This window comes from Puma concolor, chromosome E1, assembly GCF_028749965.1.
Source record: "Puma concolor isolate L17-30 chromosome E1, mPumCon1.1.hap2, whole genome shotgun sequence".
In the NCBI taxonomy this organism is placed as follows: Eukaryota; Metazoa; Chordata; class Mammalia; order Carnivora; family Felidae; genus Puma; species Puma concolor.
In genome coordinates, this window is record NC_141680.1 from 32801779 (window position 1) to 32820772 (window position 18994).

An 18994-nucleotide genomic window follows, 5' to 3' on the forward strand; every position below is an offset into this window, starting at 1 on the left:
AATTCTCTATATGATTATTTTAAAGATATTAAATAAACCCAAACCATAACAACCCAACAACAACAACAAAAAAGGAAAAACAGAAACAAACTTCATGGGCTGACACAGCTTTCTGCTCTGTGGCGTCGGAATTTCCAGTCCTAGTCAATGTGCCGTGAACATGGCTGGGGAGGAGACATGGCCACTTTTCTTACTTCATGCCCTAGCAGCTCCCTCAACAACTAAGAGTGGAAGGAGTTCCAGCAGGGGTTCTGGACATTGATCCAAGATTTTCTTTCCTCCCCAAAAGGAGGGGTTGGCTTATCCAAGCTCTACAGTCCTTCAGAGCAAATGACTAGGATTCATCTCAGCCTCTTGCCACAGGTGAGGTTGACTGACCACTTTGGCTTGCCCAGGACTGAGGGGGAGGTGGTTTTCCAGGTAGTGGGACCTCTAGTTTTAAGACCAGGACAGTGGGGGCACCTGGGTGGCTCAGTCAGTTAAGCGTCCAACTTGGGCTCAGGTCATGATCATGTGGTTCACGGGTTTCAGCCCTGCATCGGGCTCTGTGCTGACAGTGGGGGGCCTGCTTGGGATTCTCTCTCTCTGTCTCCCTCTTTCTCTGCCCCTCCCCCACTTGTGTTTTCTCTCTCTCTCTCAAAATAAATAAACAGACTCAAAACAAAACAAAACAAAACAAAACAAAACAAAACAAAAAACAAGCCAGGAGAGTCCCAGGGTAAACTGGGAGAAGTTGGTAACTTTAACATGACTTGGGAAAGTCACATAATTTATCTGAGCCTCAGTTTTTCATATGTAAAACAGGAAGAATGCTTACCCTGACTATTTCACCAGGTTGTTGTGAGATGCCAAATGGATATTGTAAATTCTATATAACTACAAGTTGGTAACATTATTATTAACAACAAAAAGACCATGGAGGGGCGCCTGGGTGGCGCAGTCGGTTAAGCGTCCGACTTCAGCCAGGTCACGATCTCGCGGTCCGTGAGTTCGAGCCCCGCGTCAGGCTCTGGGCTGATGGCTCAGAGCCTGGAGCCTGTTTCCGATTCTGTGTCTCCCTCTCTCTCTGCCCCTCCCCCGTTCATGCTCTGTCTCTCTCTGTCCCAAAAATAAATAAACGTTGCAAAAAGACCATGGGATTTAGGGACAGTCTTTTTTTTTTAATGTTTATTTATTTATTTTGAGAAAGAGAGAGAGCAAACAGGGGAGGGGCAGAGAGAGAGGAAGAGAGAATCCCAAGCAGGCTCCACGCTATCAGTGCAGAGCCTGATGAGGGGCTTGAACTCACAAATCATGAGATCATGACCTGAGCCGAAATCAAGAGTCAGACGCTTAACCGACAGCCACCCAGGTGCCCCAGGGGACAGTCTTAAAGTGTGCGAAAACGGGAGGTGTTATCAAAGGAAATCATGCAGTTGGGAAAAATGTGTATGTGAGTCTAACTCCAAGCATTGTTGAGATTACAATTTCCATTGTGACTATAAAAATACAAATACTCAAGAATGTAACTTATGTTTTTGGCAACCTGCTCCCTGGGAGGTTTCAGTTACCTGGATCCCATGGCAGCCTAGGAGAATGATTCTCAACCTTTAAGACCCAGGTGCCTGGATCCTACTCCCAGAGATCCACATTTAATGAGTCTGGGTTTGACAAGGCTTCGTAATTTTAAAAATCTCCCTGAGTGATTCTAATGTGCAACCGTGGGCTTCTTAACGTATCAGAGCTGCACCTCATCCCCGTGGGGAACTTGGAGGTTTGTTCATTTGTACTCACAGTCTAATGAGCTCATTTCACAAGGGAAAAGTCAGGTATGCCTCCAAGAGAGCTGACTTCTGATCTCCATAGGATAAGAACTCACATCTACAAAGAATGACCAACAGTGGGACCAGTCACACAGGGAAGTTAGTACTGTGATTGTTACTGTTCTGGGTTGGGGGTGGGTGTATTTGTTTGCTAGGACTACTGGAACAACATACCCCAAACTGAGTGTCTTAAACAATAGAAATGTATTGTCTCACAGTTACACTGGTTAAAGGCAAGAGACAGAGGTGTTGACAGGGCCATGGTCCTTCTGAAGGCACTGGGGAAGGCTCTGTTCCACACCCCTCTCCTAGCTTTAGGTAGTTCTTGGGCTTGTGGTCATATAACTCTGGTCTTCACATGGTGTTCTCCCATGTATGTTTGTCTATCTCCAAATTTCCCCCTTTAAAAAGGATATTAGTGATATTGGATTAAGGCCCATTGGAATGACCTCATTTTAACTTGATTACCTTTGTAAAGAGCCTGTCTCTAAATAAGGTTACATTCTGAGGTAACAGGGGTTCGAATTTCAGCATATGAATTTGGGAGGACACAATTCAACCCCTAACGTGAGAGAGCCACAATTTCCATGTAGATGATGTAATTCAGATGGGCTATAAAACACCATGGTGGGATGTGGTCACAAGTGACTGGAGTCCAGTCTAGTCTCTGATGGGAAGGCAGCCCCTGGTCAGCAAAGGAAATCCATGTGAGAAGGCCTATTCACAGGTTATTTCTAGTTGATAAATCAATATCTCGGTTGAATGTTATAAGAGATGAGATTTTAAAAAATCTTTAGGCAAAATGAGAATTTCTAAAAGGAGTTATGAAGTTCCTGCTCAACATATCCCAGCAAAGCTAAGTAGCTATTGGTTACGAATACTCTAAAAAAAAAAAAAAAAAAAGGGATACTTTCCATTGAAAGATGGTTGGACTGGAGGGACTTGTAAGTTCATATGGACTCTAAGATTTTGAGCTTCCTGCAAAGGCATTGTTCAGAGGCTCACCTAATGTTTTGGGGCTGCATCCTGCAACAGACACTATCTCCAAAGGAAGAACATGTCAGACCTGGCTCTGGTGCAAAGAGTAAATGTGAAAAACCTAATGATGTATTGGCTCTGCTAGACTCCAGTGCTATTTTCACTCCATAAATGTTTTCAATGGAGAGAGAACAGGACCAGGATCTTTGACAATGGCAGCAGATAGATGTCAAATTCGGGTGCCCTGCCGAATGACTCACTCAGTGATACCGCTGGGAAATATTTAAATTGACCTCCAGTATTAGTCCTTGCTCTGCTATCCCACCTGATCCTTTCCAGAGAATGAAAAAGGAAATATCACATCTGTGACATCTCTTGCTTTCTAGTAAGACAAAAATCCTGAATAAGCACCCTTTGCTGTGACCCAGACCACATAAGTGTACCCCTCATAGGTGTAGACACAGACACTGAATGTGCATCCTGGTTTTTTGTTTTTGTTGTTGTTTTCACAATAATTGATGTAATTATGAGTATACAGGTCAGGTCTCATTCATACCATAGACTAAGCATTCATTTTTCCAGCCCCTGTAAACATTACAAATTTTCACTAGATTGTATACAGAGTTTTAAATGTAAAATAATTAAGTGAGATATACTTTTTTCCATGCATACATACAATTACTAACATTTATTTTTTCTTATAAAAGATACGCTTACTGTAGGGAATTTTGAAATGTAGAAAAATATAATGAATAAAATAACTATCACTAATAATGTCATCTAATATTTTCCTCAGGTTCTTCTATGGTATTTATATATAAAATTCTGTTGGTATCACACTACATACAGAATTCTGTTTTATTTCATTTAATATTATATTGGGATACTTTCCCTGGGTCATCAAATATTATTAAACATTTTCCATCATGTGAGATACCATATTTTGTTTAGACACTCTCTTAGTTTGAGGCATATATAGGTATTTGTTACCATTAAAAATTTTTTTTAATCTTTATTTTTGAGAGAGAAAGAGACAGAGTGTGAGCAGGGAAAGAGCAGAGAGAGAGGGAGACACTGAATCTGAGGCAGGCTCCAGGCTCTGAGCTGTCAGCACAGAGCCTGACGCGGGGCTTGAACTCACAGACCGCGAAATATGACCTGAGCCGAAGTTGGCTGCTTAACCGACTGAGCCACCCAAGCACCCCTACTTATTACTATTTTAAATAATGCTTCAGGAAACCTTTCAATACAAGATTTTTTTGTCTAAAATTGTGATCATTTGTAAGGATAAATTCATAGTAGTAGAACTTACAAGGTCAAAAAATATGAACATTTTTAAGGTTCTTAACAGATATTCCAAGACTGCTTTCCAGGAGGTTTATGCCCTGATAATACTTGAAAATATTAACATCATGTATGATCACTAACATAGGGTACTATTATGTCTTAAAAATACTTTGATTTTTGGGGTGCCTGCATGGGTCAGTTGGTTAAGCATCCGAATCTTGATTTCAGCTCAGGTGATGATCTCATGATTCCTGGGTTTGAGATCCGGGTCAGGCTCTGTACTGACTGCTTGGAGCCTGCTTGGGATTCTCTCTCTCCCTCTCTCTCTGCCCCTCCCCTGCTCACACACACATGCTCTCTCTCTCTCTCTCAAAATAAATCAATAAGCTTAAAAAAATCCTTTGCATTTTAAATCATATCTTAAGTAATTAATAATTCTAGGAAAGCCTCATATCACAGGTGGGAAGGTTTGTTTCTAATTTCTTTGAAATTGGCAGGAAAGAAAGCACCGGAAAAGACTGAGGGAGTTTGTATTGTTCACAGCCTCAAAGGGTCACTTCACAGAGTAAATAAAACAGAAATATCTCTCCTGGATCATTCGGACATTTGACTCTCATCAATGTGGGATCAAATAATTTGATCTCCTTTCAGTATTTTCTGTTAGCATGTTTAGCAATAGCTTTTAAAATCACTCTGATTGAATTAAATAATTTTTGAGAAAGCCCAATTTGTTTTCATTTGTTAAAACATTTCATCTTTACTCAAATTTTAAGGTTGGGATGATCTAGGAACAAGGAAATTTGATCCTTAATACTACATTTCATTGATTCATTTTTCATTAAAGTGTCTTTGGCACTAGAGTGTGTAACAGACATTGTTGCTGCTCTCGGATCCCTCTACCACTCTCATGGACTAATATTATTAGCCTGTGGGCTTTCACTCCTGACACCCAGCAACTACATCTCTTTGTTTATCTGACCTGGAGAGGTCAGATAATGCCAGGCTGCAAGAAACCCTTTTTTTCTACACAGAATTAGGAGTACCTGCAAATGTACATCTCCCTCCTAGGCCTCCCATGCTTAACCAATGATGGATGGTGCAGGGGTACAAATACTACCTGTTCCCTGGCCTCTGACTTGTACAGCTGAGATAGGACTTACACTGTCTCCAGAGCTCATCTGTGGGACTGAGCCTAAGTGCCCTCCAGACCCTTAGGGTAGGTTTTGCTTGAATCACATCCTTGTGCGGTTTCCCCTTCTTGCTTTTGTGTTCATCCTATTTCTCTATTTCCCTACTGTTGTTTCTTCCTAATTCACAGAAATCTTCATCTCAGGAAAACTGATACTACAAGATGTCTTGCGGTTGCTGTTGGTCAGGCAACCATAATGATACAGCTGTCTTTGCCTGCCCATGCACAAACTTAGTTGTTTCTCCTATGGCATGAATGAACTGTTACACCTTTACTTTTCAGTGGATAAAGCATTTAAGGACTACTCTGAGGAAGGAATGTGCATCTTGACTGCTGTCAAAAAAGCTATGAAATCCTTTTGGAAAAAAAAAAAAAGCAGGTGCCAGCGTAAAAACTACAGAATAGATGTCAAAGATTGGGGAGAATATCCTAGAGACAGGAGTGGACCATTCTTTTAAGAAATGCTTTATTTTGGGGCACCTGGGTGGCTCAGTCAGGTAAGCATCTGACTTTGGCTCAGGTCCCTATCTCACAGTGTGTGAGTTTGAGCCCTGTGTCATGCTCTGTGCTGGTGGTGCAGAGCCTCCTTTGGATCCTCTGTCCCCCTCTGTCTGCCCCTCCCCTGCTCTCACTCTCTCTCTCTCTCTCTCAAAAATAAATTAATAAACATTAAACAAAAGGACTGCTTAATGAAAGTGGGTGGAACTGGAAGGTATTATGCTAAGTGAAATAAGTCAGGCAGAGAAAGACGGATACCATATGTTTTCACTCATATGTGTATCTTGAGAAACTTAACAGAAGACCATGAGGGAGGAAAAGGGAAAAAAAGAGTTACAGAGAAGGAGGGAGGCAAACCATAAGAGACTCTTAAGGACTGAGAACAGACTGAGGGTTGATGGGGGGTGAGGGAGAGGGGAAAATGGGTGATGGGCATTGAGGAGGGCACTTGTTGGGATGAGCATTGGGTGTTGTATGGAAGCCAATTTGATAATAAATTATATTTAAAAAAAAAGAAATGCTTCATTTTGATGGCACAGAGGATGTTATTGTGAAAAAACATGGATGACAACTCTTCTTCAAAAAAGAGATTCTACCTCATGCTGGTCAGAGTGGCTAAAATAAACAAATTAGGAGACTATAGATGCTGGCGAGGATGTGGAGAAACAGGAACCCTCTTGCACTGTTGGTGGGAATGCAAACTGGTGCAGCTGCTCTGGCAAACAGTGTGGAGGTTCCTCAAAAAATTAAACATAGAACTACCTTATGACCCATCAATAGCACTGCTAGGAATTTACCCAAGGGATACAGGAGTGCTGATGCATCGGGACACATGTACCCCAATGTTTATAGCAGCACTTTCAGCAATAGCCAAATTATGGAAAGAGCCTAAATGTCCATCAACTGATGAATGGATAAAGATGTGGTTTATATATACAATGGAATACTACTTGGCAACGAGAAAGAATGAAATCTTGCCATTTGCAGCAACGTGGATTGAACTGGAGGGTATTATACTGAGTGAAATAAGTCAGGCAGAAAAAGACAGATACCATATGTTTTCACTCATATGTGGATCTTGAGAAACTTAACAGAAGACCATGGGGGAGGAGAAGGGGGAAAAAAAGTTACAGAGAGGGAGGGAGGCAAACCATAAGAGACTCTTAAATACAGAGAACAAACTGAGGGTTGATGGGGGGTGGGGGAGAGGGGAACGTGGGTGATGGGCATTGAGGAGGGCACTTGCTGGGATGAGCACTGGGTGTTGTATGGAAGCCAATTTGACAGTGAATTATATTAAAAAAACAAACAGAAAAAAAAAAACAAAAAAGAGATTCCAAAGAGCTCCATTTTGAATACAAAAAGTTTTACGAATACCACAGTTTATTTGTGTTTCATTTTCCTTTCTATATATACATAATAAAAAAGTCTATGTCCAAACAGGTCTTAGATTTACTTAAAGGGGCCATAAGACAAAAATTCAAAGTACTATGACATGTTTTAAATGGCTCTCTTTTTTTTTTCCCATTTTTCATGATACATAAAATAATGGCAAGTCTTATAATGGATGGGAGTCTTAAATTTGTTGAAATGCTAGTCAAGAATATGCTACTCAAAACAGACAGAAGGAACATAATCAACGAACAACCTTGGCAACATTGAGAAAATGGAGATAACGTCAGACTTCTCATCTTCTATAATTCATAGTAAGAAACCCATTGGTGAGCAAGGACCCCCAGTGTGGTCATATTCTTGAAATTTAGTAGACTTTAGTCTATTTAATATTTCATATTCCTCCAAAGTGTGTACATGTGTGTATATGTGGTACATGTATGCACACAAGGTGTGTATATACACACACACACACACACACACACACGCACGCACACACCCTATTTCTTTCAGATTTTCCTTACATGGGGCACTTTTGCCATTGAGAGAAGTAATCCATGCATTTAATTTGGTGCCAGCTTTTTATTTTATTTATTTTTTGTGGGGATCACAAGGCTGTATATAACTCATGTGATCCCCACACAAAAATAAAACAGCTGGCATTAGATTAAATGCATTGTTTACTTGCCTGAATGGTGAAACTGCTTAGTATATAAATCTGCCTACAAACATCATTTCATGTCCCATTTCAGAGAAATACCTGACCTGGACTGTCTATATGCCAAGGTAAGTCTATTATCCACCCAATTTGTTTTGTCCTCTTGTTTTCCCTTCCTGTATTTTGCTGATGAAAGATGAATTTCTCCACTGTGAAACAGCAACAGTCATGCAGTTCTGGTGGGCTTAGTTATAGATGGGATAATTTCTGCACTTTCAGAGTACTGTGGCAACACATAGCTCCCTTGTGCCAAATCAATTCTTCAGCAACATAATTAATTAACCTCTAAGAACAGAAGTTTGAATGTTGTTGCCTTGAAATGCACTAACCTTGTATTTTGCTTTTAGGCTTTTTCTACTCTTCCATGCCAAAATCATTCTGTTGTGTTTTTTCAAAACCTTGGGCAAATCAACAATGTTTCAGTATGTGCTTTTATAATCCTTCCACTGTGATCATACTGTGAGTTTTACGGCCAGATTTGGGTAGAATACACTTCCTTCTTCAGCAAAACCCATTATATTGTCTCAACATTCGTTGAACTGGCTAGTGTAGACAGGCTTAAACTCCCACCTCACTTTCTTTTTCATTCACTTTGTCTTTCTCTGCTAGAAGCAGGAAACAGTTTTTAAAAGAGTTTTTGAAAACAATAAATTACCTTAAAAACGTATTCTGTAGAGGTACCTGGGTGGTTCAGTTGGTTAAGCATCTGACTTCAGCTCAGGTCATGATCCCACAGTCTGTGAGTTTGAGCCCTGTGTCAGGGTCTGTGCTGATAGCTCAGAGCCTGAAGTGTGCTTCAGATTATGTCTCCCTCTCTCTCTATGCCCCCCCCTCAAAAATAACATTAAAAAATGTATTCTGTAATTATTTATTGATTACCGCTCTGTGTCTTGTGTGAGAGACAAAAAAATAACATATAGACTTTGACTTACAGTGCTCAGTCTAGGAGAGACATATGCTTCCCTTTAGTGCCCCAATTAATTGCAAATGTAGTGTAATAAAGGCTTTATTAAAAGGTTTGCAGTAAGAGGGGGAGGGGGTGGGAATTTAGAGCATGACTCCTTCTAGCTAACCTTTTCACCCTCCAGGATTCTAGATAAAAACACCCGAAAGCATCAAATAGACAAATAAGAAATGACAGACTATTTGAGCCATTTTCTGTCTCTCCATTTCCCTCCCAATGATAATTGATTGACTCACCTAGCTGCTGGTGTTGAGTGGGACAGCTGCAGTGAGAGATAGCTGGCTTTAACCAGAGTTCTGGTTTTCCTTATGACATGGAGAGAAGAAGCAAAAGAGAGTGGGTAGGACCGAATGTCAAGCCTTTAAGACTCAGTAACCCAGCACACCAGGTAAAAATAAACAGTAAATAAATGTAGTAACCCAGTGCGTGTGTGGACAGACAGGTCAGCAACTCCTCTTGGGGTGTAAGTTCTTGGTGCACCATTCCCAAGTGGGAAGAGGGCTGGATGCATGTGGAAAAATGCAGAAGTGGCATCTGTAGAGTGCCAGTGCTGGGCATGGGGATGGCAGCAGGTGCCCAGATCTTCAAGGAAGAGATAAACAGAAATTGTGTGTTGAAGGGCAGGAAGCAATCTAAAGAGGAACTGAGGCTATAGAGATAGAAAGGATCTGATAATGTTAGGTGCTAGGGAATTACTGAAGAGTGGCAAGGGGGTAATAGAATCAAATATGTGCTTCAGAAAGAGAATTCTGACAGAAATGTGGTGGGAAGATTGATGGGGACAGGTGTGGTAGACAGCCAGGAAGGTATATTGCCTATATTGCAGTTATCCAGGTAATAAATGGGAAAGACCTAAAAAACAAATAGGCAGTGTTTGCTTGGAACACAGGAAAGGGAATATATTTAAGAAGCATTCTAGAAACAGTGCCTGTTTTAGTCTTTATCCCAAACTCACCGAGCATGTAAGTCACTACCTGAGCGGGCAGAGGCAGAGATAGGCCAAGAGTGTTACTCTAAAGAAGTTTCTTTCATGAGGAAGGAAATATCAGGAGTAGGGAATTAATGACCTTGGACAACACTAGTCTCCACCAGCTTGCAGTTCCCTCTGTTCTTTGGAGTTACTGCTAGACTCCAGGAGGTTCATCTAGTGCCAAGGCACTCTATGTTTAGATGGCTTGATGTCACAGTTCAAACTGGGTTTTGTTGAGAGGCCATGAGTGCAAAAAGTCCTCACTCAGGTCCTGTGGGGCTTCCTGCTACTCCTGTGAACCTTTTTGGTTCATGGAAACCAATCTGATCTTCCACCTGGACCACACTGGGCTGGAGGAAGCTCACTAAAGTTGCCTAAGGTTCCATCTGCCTAAACACACCATGCGCTCATTTCCATCCTAGGTACAGTGAGGAATGGGTCTCCTGTGCTCTCAAAACTAACAAATATAATTGGGGTTTTGCTGCTCCTGGAAAGTGGCCCAGAAGTGGCCCCACTTTCTCTGAGTCCCACCAACAGTTTTGTTCTTTCTTCCCTCCTACAGCCATGGGAATTATTTCCTAGGTAGGGAGTAGCGTTGCTCTTCCTCCTCATGTACACCCACAAACTTTTTTATCTAAATCCAGTGCCCTAAGGAACCAGACTTCTGAAACTCAAAAGAGCCTGTGCTGACCTCATACCCCTTTCCTGAGGCAAGAACATTAAATGGTCTAGAAGTTCAAATATGTGATAAAGAAGAGAGAGAAAGAAAATAAATTCAAAAAGCTTTGGTTAATTTCAGTTGAATTTCCTTTGCATAAAATATAATCACATGGGGGCTAGGACCACATCTGTTTTGTGCCACATCCTTAGTACTTAGCAAAGTGTCTGACATCTAGTAGCACTCATTGTGCTACTAGAAATAAATACAAATGCATGAGAGTTAAACCCAGGACTAAGCCTTGGTTATGGATAGCTCATTACACATTCAATTTGGCAAGTATGTATCAAACACCTACTACGTGGCAGGCACTGTGCAAGACCCTCCTGGATGGTGCTAGAGCCTTCCTACAGTGTGAACAAGACAGGTGAATCCCTGCCTTCATGGAACTTACTCCCATTGTTAATAAGGAAGACAATAAACAACAGATCCTTACAAATTGATAAGTAATGGAGAAGAAATAAATAGGGTGAAGTAACAGAGGATAATTTAGTGATGGGGGAATGGGGATGGGGGGGCGGTGAGAGCTGTTAATCTGATTGCATTTTCCCTCCAACCATCCTGACCCCTGACAGTAAAAATCAAACTTAAGAAAAAAAAATTAACAAAAGTAGTAGTAATGTCAGTTCAATGTAAAGTCATATGAAGAAAGCAAATACAGAATTTCATGCAATATCTACATCATTGTCACGCAGGCACACTAATACTACATGTGCATAGCTGTGGTTAAAACATCTTGGGCATTTTATTTCTCAAGTGAAGTTCCATGGGCATATTCTGTTTAAAGTTCATTTACAATGACATGTAATAGAGTATACACGTTGTTTTAATGTTAGTTCAGTTCTTTCTCTTCTGTAGATTGTACAATTCAAGTTTGTTAGCACTTGAAAAAGGTGTGGCTCACTTTAGCAGAGAAAATAAAAATGTCCCTTTACCCCCAGAAAAGGGATAATATTTTCTAATTTTGCAAACACTTGATGAAGGTATCACTTGACTCTGTATTTTTACAGCTGCTCAGCATTTATTATTGGAGAGCCCCTTCTCACAGTATGTTTCTCTTTCATTTCTAGTCAAGGGGTGTTAATATTATTTTGTAGTTATTCAAATTTGAGAGAGTGATAAAGGGCCTCTCTTCAGGGGTTCTTACTAAACAAACCCCTGACTTCTTACTCCTTTAAGGAAAAATAAAAGGTTCTTGAGGAAAAAGGAAAGAAAGGAAAAAGGTGTTAGATTATGAGTTTCTTGGTTAGGGAATCAGAACTATTTAGTGTGGAAACTTCAAGACCTTGCATTTGTCTGGCATTTGGCAGGTACTGGGAAAATGGTCGCTGATTGAATTGGTTTGACAAGAGTCAGGGGATTACCCTCTTCCTTATACAGATGGAGAAACTGAGGCTCAAAGAACTTGTAGGTGTGTTTACATTGGGTTTCACACTTTGCTAAGGGCTCTCACCCAAGTTAGCACATTAAAAAAATTTTGTTAATGTTTATTTATTTTTGAGAGAGAGAGAAAGAGAGCACGAGCAGGAGAGGGTCAGAGAGAGAGGGAGACACAGAATCTGAAGCAGGCTCCAGGCTCTGAGCTGTCAGCACAGACCTAATGTGGGGCTCAAACCCACGAACCGCGAGATCATGACCTGAGCTGAAGTCCGGCGCTTAACTGACTGAGACACCCAGGCAACCCCCAAGTCAGCTCATTTAAAAGTGGGTCTGCGGGGCGCCTGGGTGGCTCAGTCGGTTAAGCGGCCGACTTCGGCTCAGGTCACGATCTCACACTCCGTGAGTTCGAGCCCCGCGTCGGGCTCTGTGCTGACAGCTCAGAGCCTGGAGCCTGTTTCAGATTCTGTGTCTCCCTCTCTCTGACCCTCCCCCATTCATGCTCTGTCTCTCTCTGTCTCAAAAATAAATAAAAACGTTAAAAAAAAAATTTAAAAGTGGGTCTGCACCATCATTATAGACAAGTAGGAAATGTCAGTAAAAAGATGAGAGTAATGGTGTGTTTGACAGTGAATTAGTCACTGCCAGACTCCTCTATATACAGCGAGGCATTCTCTGCTGCTAAGGGACAACTAAAATCTAATGATGAAAAAAATTCACGTCCTTAGATAACAGTAAAAAGCGGATTACTCTTCTAAGGACAAAAACAACCAGAAAAGTTACTGGCAATCTTTGCACTAAAATAAGTCCCATCATATATAGAAAATAAACTCTCATATACTATTGGTGGTGGTGTAAATTGGTTCTATTTTAATGCAGGAGAATTTATGAATATTTACCAAAATTAAAATGAACAAATCTTTGATATAGCAATTTACTTTTATGAATGTATTCCCATTATAGTCCTATTGGCATAAGAGTGCATGCATATATGAAGAAAAGGATTTAGTGACTGTAAGGATGTTCACTGTGACATTGTTTGTAACAGAAGGCAACTCAGAACAGCTTAAGTGTTCATCAAATAGAAATTATGAGTTATCTGGGTAGTGATATTTTATGCAGACATTTGAAATGGAACAATCTATGCATAGACATGAAAAAAAAAATGACCACAATAAATTACATCAAAAGCAAGCTGCTTAACAGTATGATTAACTTTGAGTAAAAATACTCATCAAAGTATTCGTGATGGCTACTTCTGGAAAGCGAGATGAGTTTTGTTGTTGTTGTTGTTTACTTTATACAATTCCCTACTACTTGATTTTTCAATGGAACTAGATTACTTTTAAAATTCAAAAGTTAAAAACAAGCTGTTGCACTCTGGCCACCTGAGAAGCTTTTTAATTTTTAACCAAGAGTAAGAGGACCCAGGAAATGGTTATTTTGCCCTACTCTGCCTTGGTGCCTCACACTGTGTTTGGCACACCGTTGATGCTCTCTAAGTACTCTCAGAATAAAGGAGTAAGGATGACCGACCCTGGTCACTCTTTCATGAAGTGAGATGGAAGGACGTAAGAACATCAAGGTTTTCTAACCCTAGAATCTGAGCCAGTGGGTCAACAGAGAAGTTTATCACATTAATAGGGTTGATTTATATTAACGAAAAACTGGTTGTATAAACATCAACTCACTAAAAAACAGTCTGATCGTTCTATTTGCATTGGATAAGGATTCTTAATGAGTCTCCACCATGTTTCTTTGTCTCTTGGGCATTTATCTGTTGGCTTGGAGGTCATAAAGAAGAAGGAATCTCAGACGGAGCTCAACAGTCCAGCCGATTCAGACCCTGAACGTCCTCAGTACCATTCCCATAATAAGGAGCTCAGATTGAACACTTCTTGGGTCAGTGCTTTCTTCCCACAGGGTAATTCTTTCCTGATGAGCCCCAACTATCAGAAAGTTCCTTGTTGCACTGAACTGGAATCTGCTCCTTTGAAAAACTGACTCACGGACCCTACCTCTACCCCCAGTGTCACATACAATGGATCTAAACAGCTCTGCAGAGTGGTTTAAGAGAGTGGCTGTGCCAGATCTGCCTTGGACCCTGGCTTCCACATGTAGGTGTTGTGTGACCCCCTAGGCAAAGACTGGCAACTCTCTCTAACCCTCAATCTCTTCTTTACAAAATGGGGATTATAGTTTCTTCCTCACGGGGTTGTTTTAGGAAGATAATGAAATAATCTCTGCAAACTACCCATCACAATGTGTAGTACAAAATGCTCAACAAATAATATCCTTACAATTTCCAAAGACCTTTACCATGAGGTATTCCATGAGGAAGCAAGGAAGAAAGTGGCACAAACCAGCAAAGTTAACATATAAGGTGTCTGTCGGTAAAATGCATGACTGAGGACCTTGATCTCAAGTGACTCCTCTGTGTTTTCTTCACTTAGAAACAAATTAGAAAAAACACTCCCAGTAGGGGGAGGGGAATTTCATACCATTAATTTAGCAACAAAAAATCTGTACTTTGACAATTATAGACCCTAACTTATAAAAGTAACTTCAGGTGTTTGAGAATCTCACTCACCTCTGGGGGACACAAGGAAAGAGCTCCCTCGAGGGCTTCTCTCAAAACTTGTCTCCCTGAAGCTTGCTCATATTCACACAGCTGTCAGGAGAAGCATGAGCCTTCTTCAGCCATTCTGAAACTTTTCTTGGGGCTAATGACTACCTATCCACCTGGATTTGACTTTATGTTATTATTCAAGACGTAAATTATAAATCCTATATATATTCACAACGTAGACCTATATTTACAACATACATCTATCTATATTACGTGCCGTATGAAATTTAGTAGAGTAGGAGGCTTTAGGATCTAGGTCCTGTCTTGACCTGGCCACTGACTCACTGTGTGACCTCTTAGGATCTCAATTTACTTATCTATACAATGGCTACAATTGAGGAATCTTATGCTATCTTCTAAGGATCTGTAGGTTTGCACAGCCATGCTGGGGGCTGCTTTAATTGGGCTTCAGGCTTCTCTCATTTCAAGCAGAGTAACAATATTAAAAAAAAAAAAAAAAAAAAAACAACCAAAAAACCTGTTACATATCTTGGGATTCTGCTTGAAAGCCCATTTGAAAAATGAGTCTTTTTCACCAAAAGATGTTTGGAAAAAAAAAAAAAATCTCCAAATCACATGATCCCCAAGGCTGGGTTCCTTTTTCCTGTTTGTATTTCAGAGGTGGAGAGGGAATGAGGAGGAAGGGGTTGGGAAGAAGAGGCCACTGTGACAAACAGTAATTTCTCAGTCTTACCAGGCATGGTTAAGAACAGGGTATTCTGATCACTTAATGATTCTTACTCACTTTCTTCCTAAGTATATTACCTAACGGTATCAGGACATTGGATATGAACAAATCCCTTTTTATCATTCAGTTGGTACCTAACACCCGGGACATTTAAAATGACTTTGTCCTCACTCTGCCCCAATTCCTAGCCCCAGGTTTAAATCACTAAAAAGAAAATCTTTAGCACTCCAAGTCAATGGCTCAGTCCTTCCAGGAGCTGTCTTGTGGCATCCTTACAACAAAATAACAGAAGATGGAAAGTGTAATCAGTTTGGGAGGTGACATCAGCAGTCATGAGGTCAGTCTTGAACTCACAGCAGGGGAGTTCGTGGATGTGTCCAGATAGCAGAGGAGATTCCGGGTGCCCCACTTCTCATTAACTCCCTGCAAATGTTCCCTCTGGCAGGGCAGACCCCTGATGTAAACCAGTCCCTTTACTTTAGAAAAATGTGAGCTGCTGAAAGAAGCCTGTTGAAAGGGCATCACAGAGCTGCACCCTGACTTGGTGAATATTTGGGGGTATGGGAGGTGGAAGGGTTTATAGGAGAATAGTGGGGTTATGTGGGGGCAACATCCGACTGAAGAGGTACCTCTCGAATCTCTGTGGCCACTGGAGTGCACAGCTGTGGAGCTCAGCTGTATCAACAGGGCCACTGTGGCCTGCGTGTTGGGCTGTGACCTCCCTCTGCAGGGACAGCGGGGTGCAGCAGAAAAGGGGTTCGACGTGGAATCAGAAGACTCAGGTGTGAATCTCAGCTCCAGGACAAGGTGCTTCATTTCTCTGAACCACTATTTCCCTAACTGAAAAACAAGAATAAAAATACCCACTGGATCTGCCTTATGGGCATGTTGAACAAAACAGGGCCTGAAGAGCATTTCGTAAGTTAGAGAGCCCCACAAATAACGTAAACTGCATTCAGTAGCCAATGAGATAGTTGTCCAAATGTGATCCTTAAGAAACCCCCAAAAGCTTGCTCAGAGCACTTTCCCAAGATACTAATATAAAAGGTTAGTCACATCAAATAAATGAAGTGCTTCACTGTGTTCACATAATTTTCCGGTAAGTCTTAATTAAAAAAACCCGTTGTATCGGATACTCTATAAAGAACTATATATAAAATTACAAATCAAGTTGTATATGAAAAATTATACATATGATAAAATCTATATATGATTTCAAAAAATACAACTAGATTATTCTTAAAGGACTACTGTAGTGGCAACTGATCTTGTAAGTGTACACACTTATATCAAAAAGTTTTACCATACCATATGCTCTCACTCATATGCAGAATTTAAGGAACAAACCAAACAAACAAAGAAAAAAAGAGACAAACAAAAAAGCAGACTCTTAAATACAGAGAACAAGATGGTAGTTGCTGGGGGGAGGAGGGTAGGAGAATGGATGAAATAAAAGGGATTAAAGAGTACAGTTATCATGATGAGCACGGAGTAACGCACAGAATTACTGAATCACTATACTGTACACTTGAAACTGATAGAACACCATATGTGAATTACACTTCAATCAAATAAAAAAAATGCTCATCAAAGTCCAAAAAAAAAAAAAAAGTCTTACAAAAGTAGACTAAACCCAGAGTCTCCATTTTAGAACTTCAATAAGTAGTGTGTGCTTTACTACTCCTATTTTAGACCATTGCATGTTGGAGTCATCCATGTAGACTGAGAAGTTAGAGACCTTGGAGCTCTGCTTCCTATAGAAGACCATCAACTCTTCGATCAGGAAGTTCTCTGGAACAGTCCTCTTCATTTTCCTCTGAGCAAGACAGGTTCAGTGCATTCATCACGGGATGGATCCAGGATGTCGTCTGTGTTACGTGACTTGAGAAGAACAAGGAATGCAATTACAGTCTGAAAGATTGTCCTTCTACCCATCCATGCAAGTACTGATCCCAGTGACACTGCGTCCACCCTACTGCAGCCCCTGGTCATGGGAAGCAATTGCAACTCGATCCAATCATTTTGAAAAGTCTTGGATATGTTTTAAGGTTCAACAAAACCTACTTGTTTCTTTATTCTTTGGTAGAAAGGAATGTAGGAGAATGCATCATCTTTGACAACTTGTTCTCCCTTACCCGACATTCAGTCAGCAAATCCTGGGATTCTCTTGCTGAAGCATCTGTGGAATCTTTTACTCCCCCACTCTTCCAGGGCTATACTCTGGGTCACCGAAACAGCTTGTCTCTCTGCCTCTGTTTCTACTTCTTTTCTAATTCAATCTCCTCTAGCCAAGAGATTTTTCTAAATGACAAATCTTACACTGTTGCTTACCTGCTAAAAATTCAGTGCCAACCAATGCCTTCTGGATCAAATACCTACTCCATGGTATGAAATACCTTGATTTTTTTTTTTTTTTTTTTTTTTACCTGCTTCAATAATACTTTTTTTTTTTCTGCTACAGTCTTTCTCCCTCCCATCTTGTTTATCTAGTTAACTTAGACTAATTCTAAAGAACCAAATTTTCCTAGGGGCACCTGGGTGGTTCAGTTGGTTGGACATCTGACTTCAGCTCAGGTCATGATCTCACAGTTCATGGGTTTAAGCCCCACACTGGGCTCTGTGCGGACAGCTCAGAGCCTGGAGCCCGCTTTGCACTCTTTGTCTCCCTCTCGCTCTGCCCCTCCCCTGCTTGCACTGTGTCTCTGTCTCTCTCTCTCAAAAATAAACGAATAGACTAAAAAAAAAAAAAACAAAAAAACCCAAATCTCCCTCAAAATTCCTCCAATCTGTGTTCCTGATCTTATCTCTTATTACACTGTACTTTAAGTGTCTGTTTATTTTCAGGCCTTCTTACTGCATATGAAGTTCCATCAGGGCAGGAGCTGTGTTTCCTATGCCTGCATTTATATGGTGCCTAACACGTGCTCAGAATGAATGACTAGGCATTTCAGGGAAGAACACAAGCAGAGGTAAGGAAGGATGTACAACAGGTACAGGGCATGTTCAGGGAGCGGTGAAACAACATTACAAAGTGTGTCTCTACCTGCTGGATGGTGTTTCTCAGACCTGGTTTCCAACCCTCAGCCTCTGGCTGAATGAATCTCCTGTATCCACCACTATCTGCCCAGCTCCTGAGTGTGGACAGGCAGCTTCTGGAATTAGGATGATCTGTTTCTTCTTCCTGGACACTCTTTCTACCACTGGCTTACCCTACTGCCCTCATCCATTTAGATCAGTCTCCCCTGACTCCTATCCCACCCAAACTCAACCTCGGAAGCAGTACCATGTCTTAGATCAAGTCCATCTGAGGGCTGGCACTTAAAATGATCAAATAAGATGGGGGGGGGGGGTTGTCTAAAAATATATTCTACATGACAAAATAGCATTTCCAAGGTATGTTAAAAGGGTTTTTAATTACTGTTACGTGAAGAAGATAATTCCATGGTCAAATAAGTTTGAGATACACTAGGTTAAACAGAGCTAAAGTTTCTTAACTGAAGGACTTCCCTAAACCTTAAATATATTAACATGTTCTATGCCTCTCCAACAGTATGTGGTATTACTCAAGCTAACGTGCCCCTGTTAGCACATGTGGGACCAGTGTTCCATAGAGCATAATTTGAGAACTATCACATAAATGCACGGACTTTATTGGCTGATGACGGCAATAACTGAAAATGTTGGACTTACTACAAACAGGCAGTTTCATCGTCAGTGATGTTTTTGACCCTAAGTCCTAAATTCTCTGCATATATCCCAAAACAAATTGTTCAACTCCTCAGTT

At 40.9% G+C, this 18994-nt stretch overlaps 1 protein-coding gene across 4 annotated transcripts in view; it reads right to left on the reverse strand.

Moving 5' to 3' along the window:
* Positions 1-12740: 12740 nt before the first annotated feature.
* The window catches only part of STXBP4 (syntaxin binding protein 4), a 172786-nt gene continuing 166532 nt past the window's right edge, over positions 12741-18994 (reverse strand). For all 4 annotated transcript variants that reach the window (XM_086686923.1, XM_086686926.1, XM_086686925.1 and 1 more), the window contains one exon: positions 12741-17091. In XM_086686923.1, the coding sequence (XP_086543049.1) occupies positions 16965-17091 (127 nt within the window). In that variant the 3' untranslated portion in view covers positions 12741-16964. The remainder of the gene's footprint in view (positions 17092-18994) is intronic.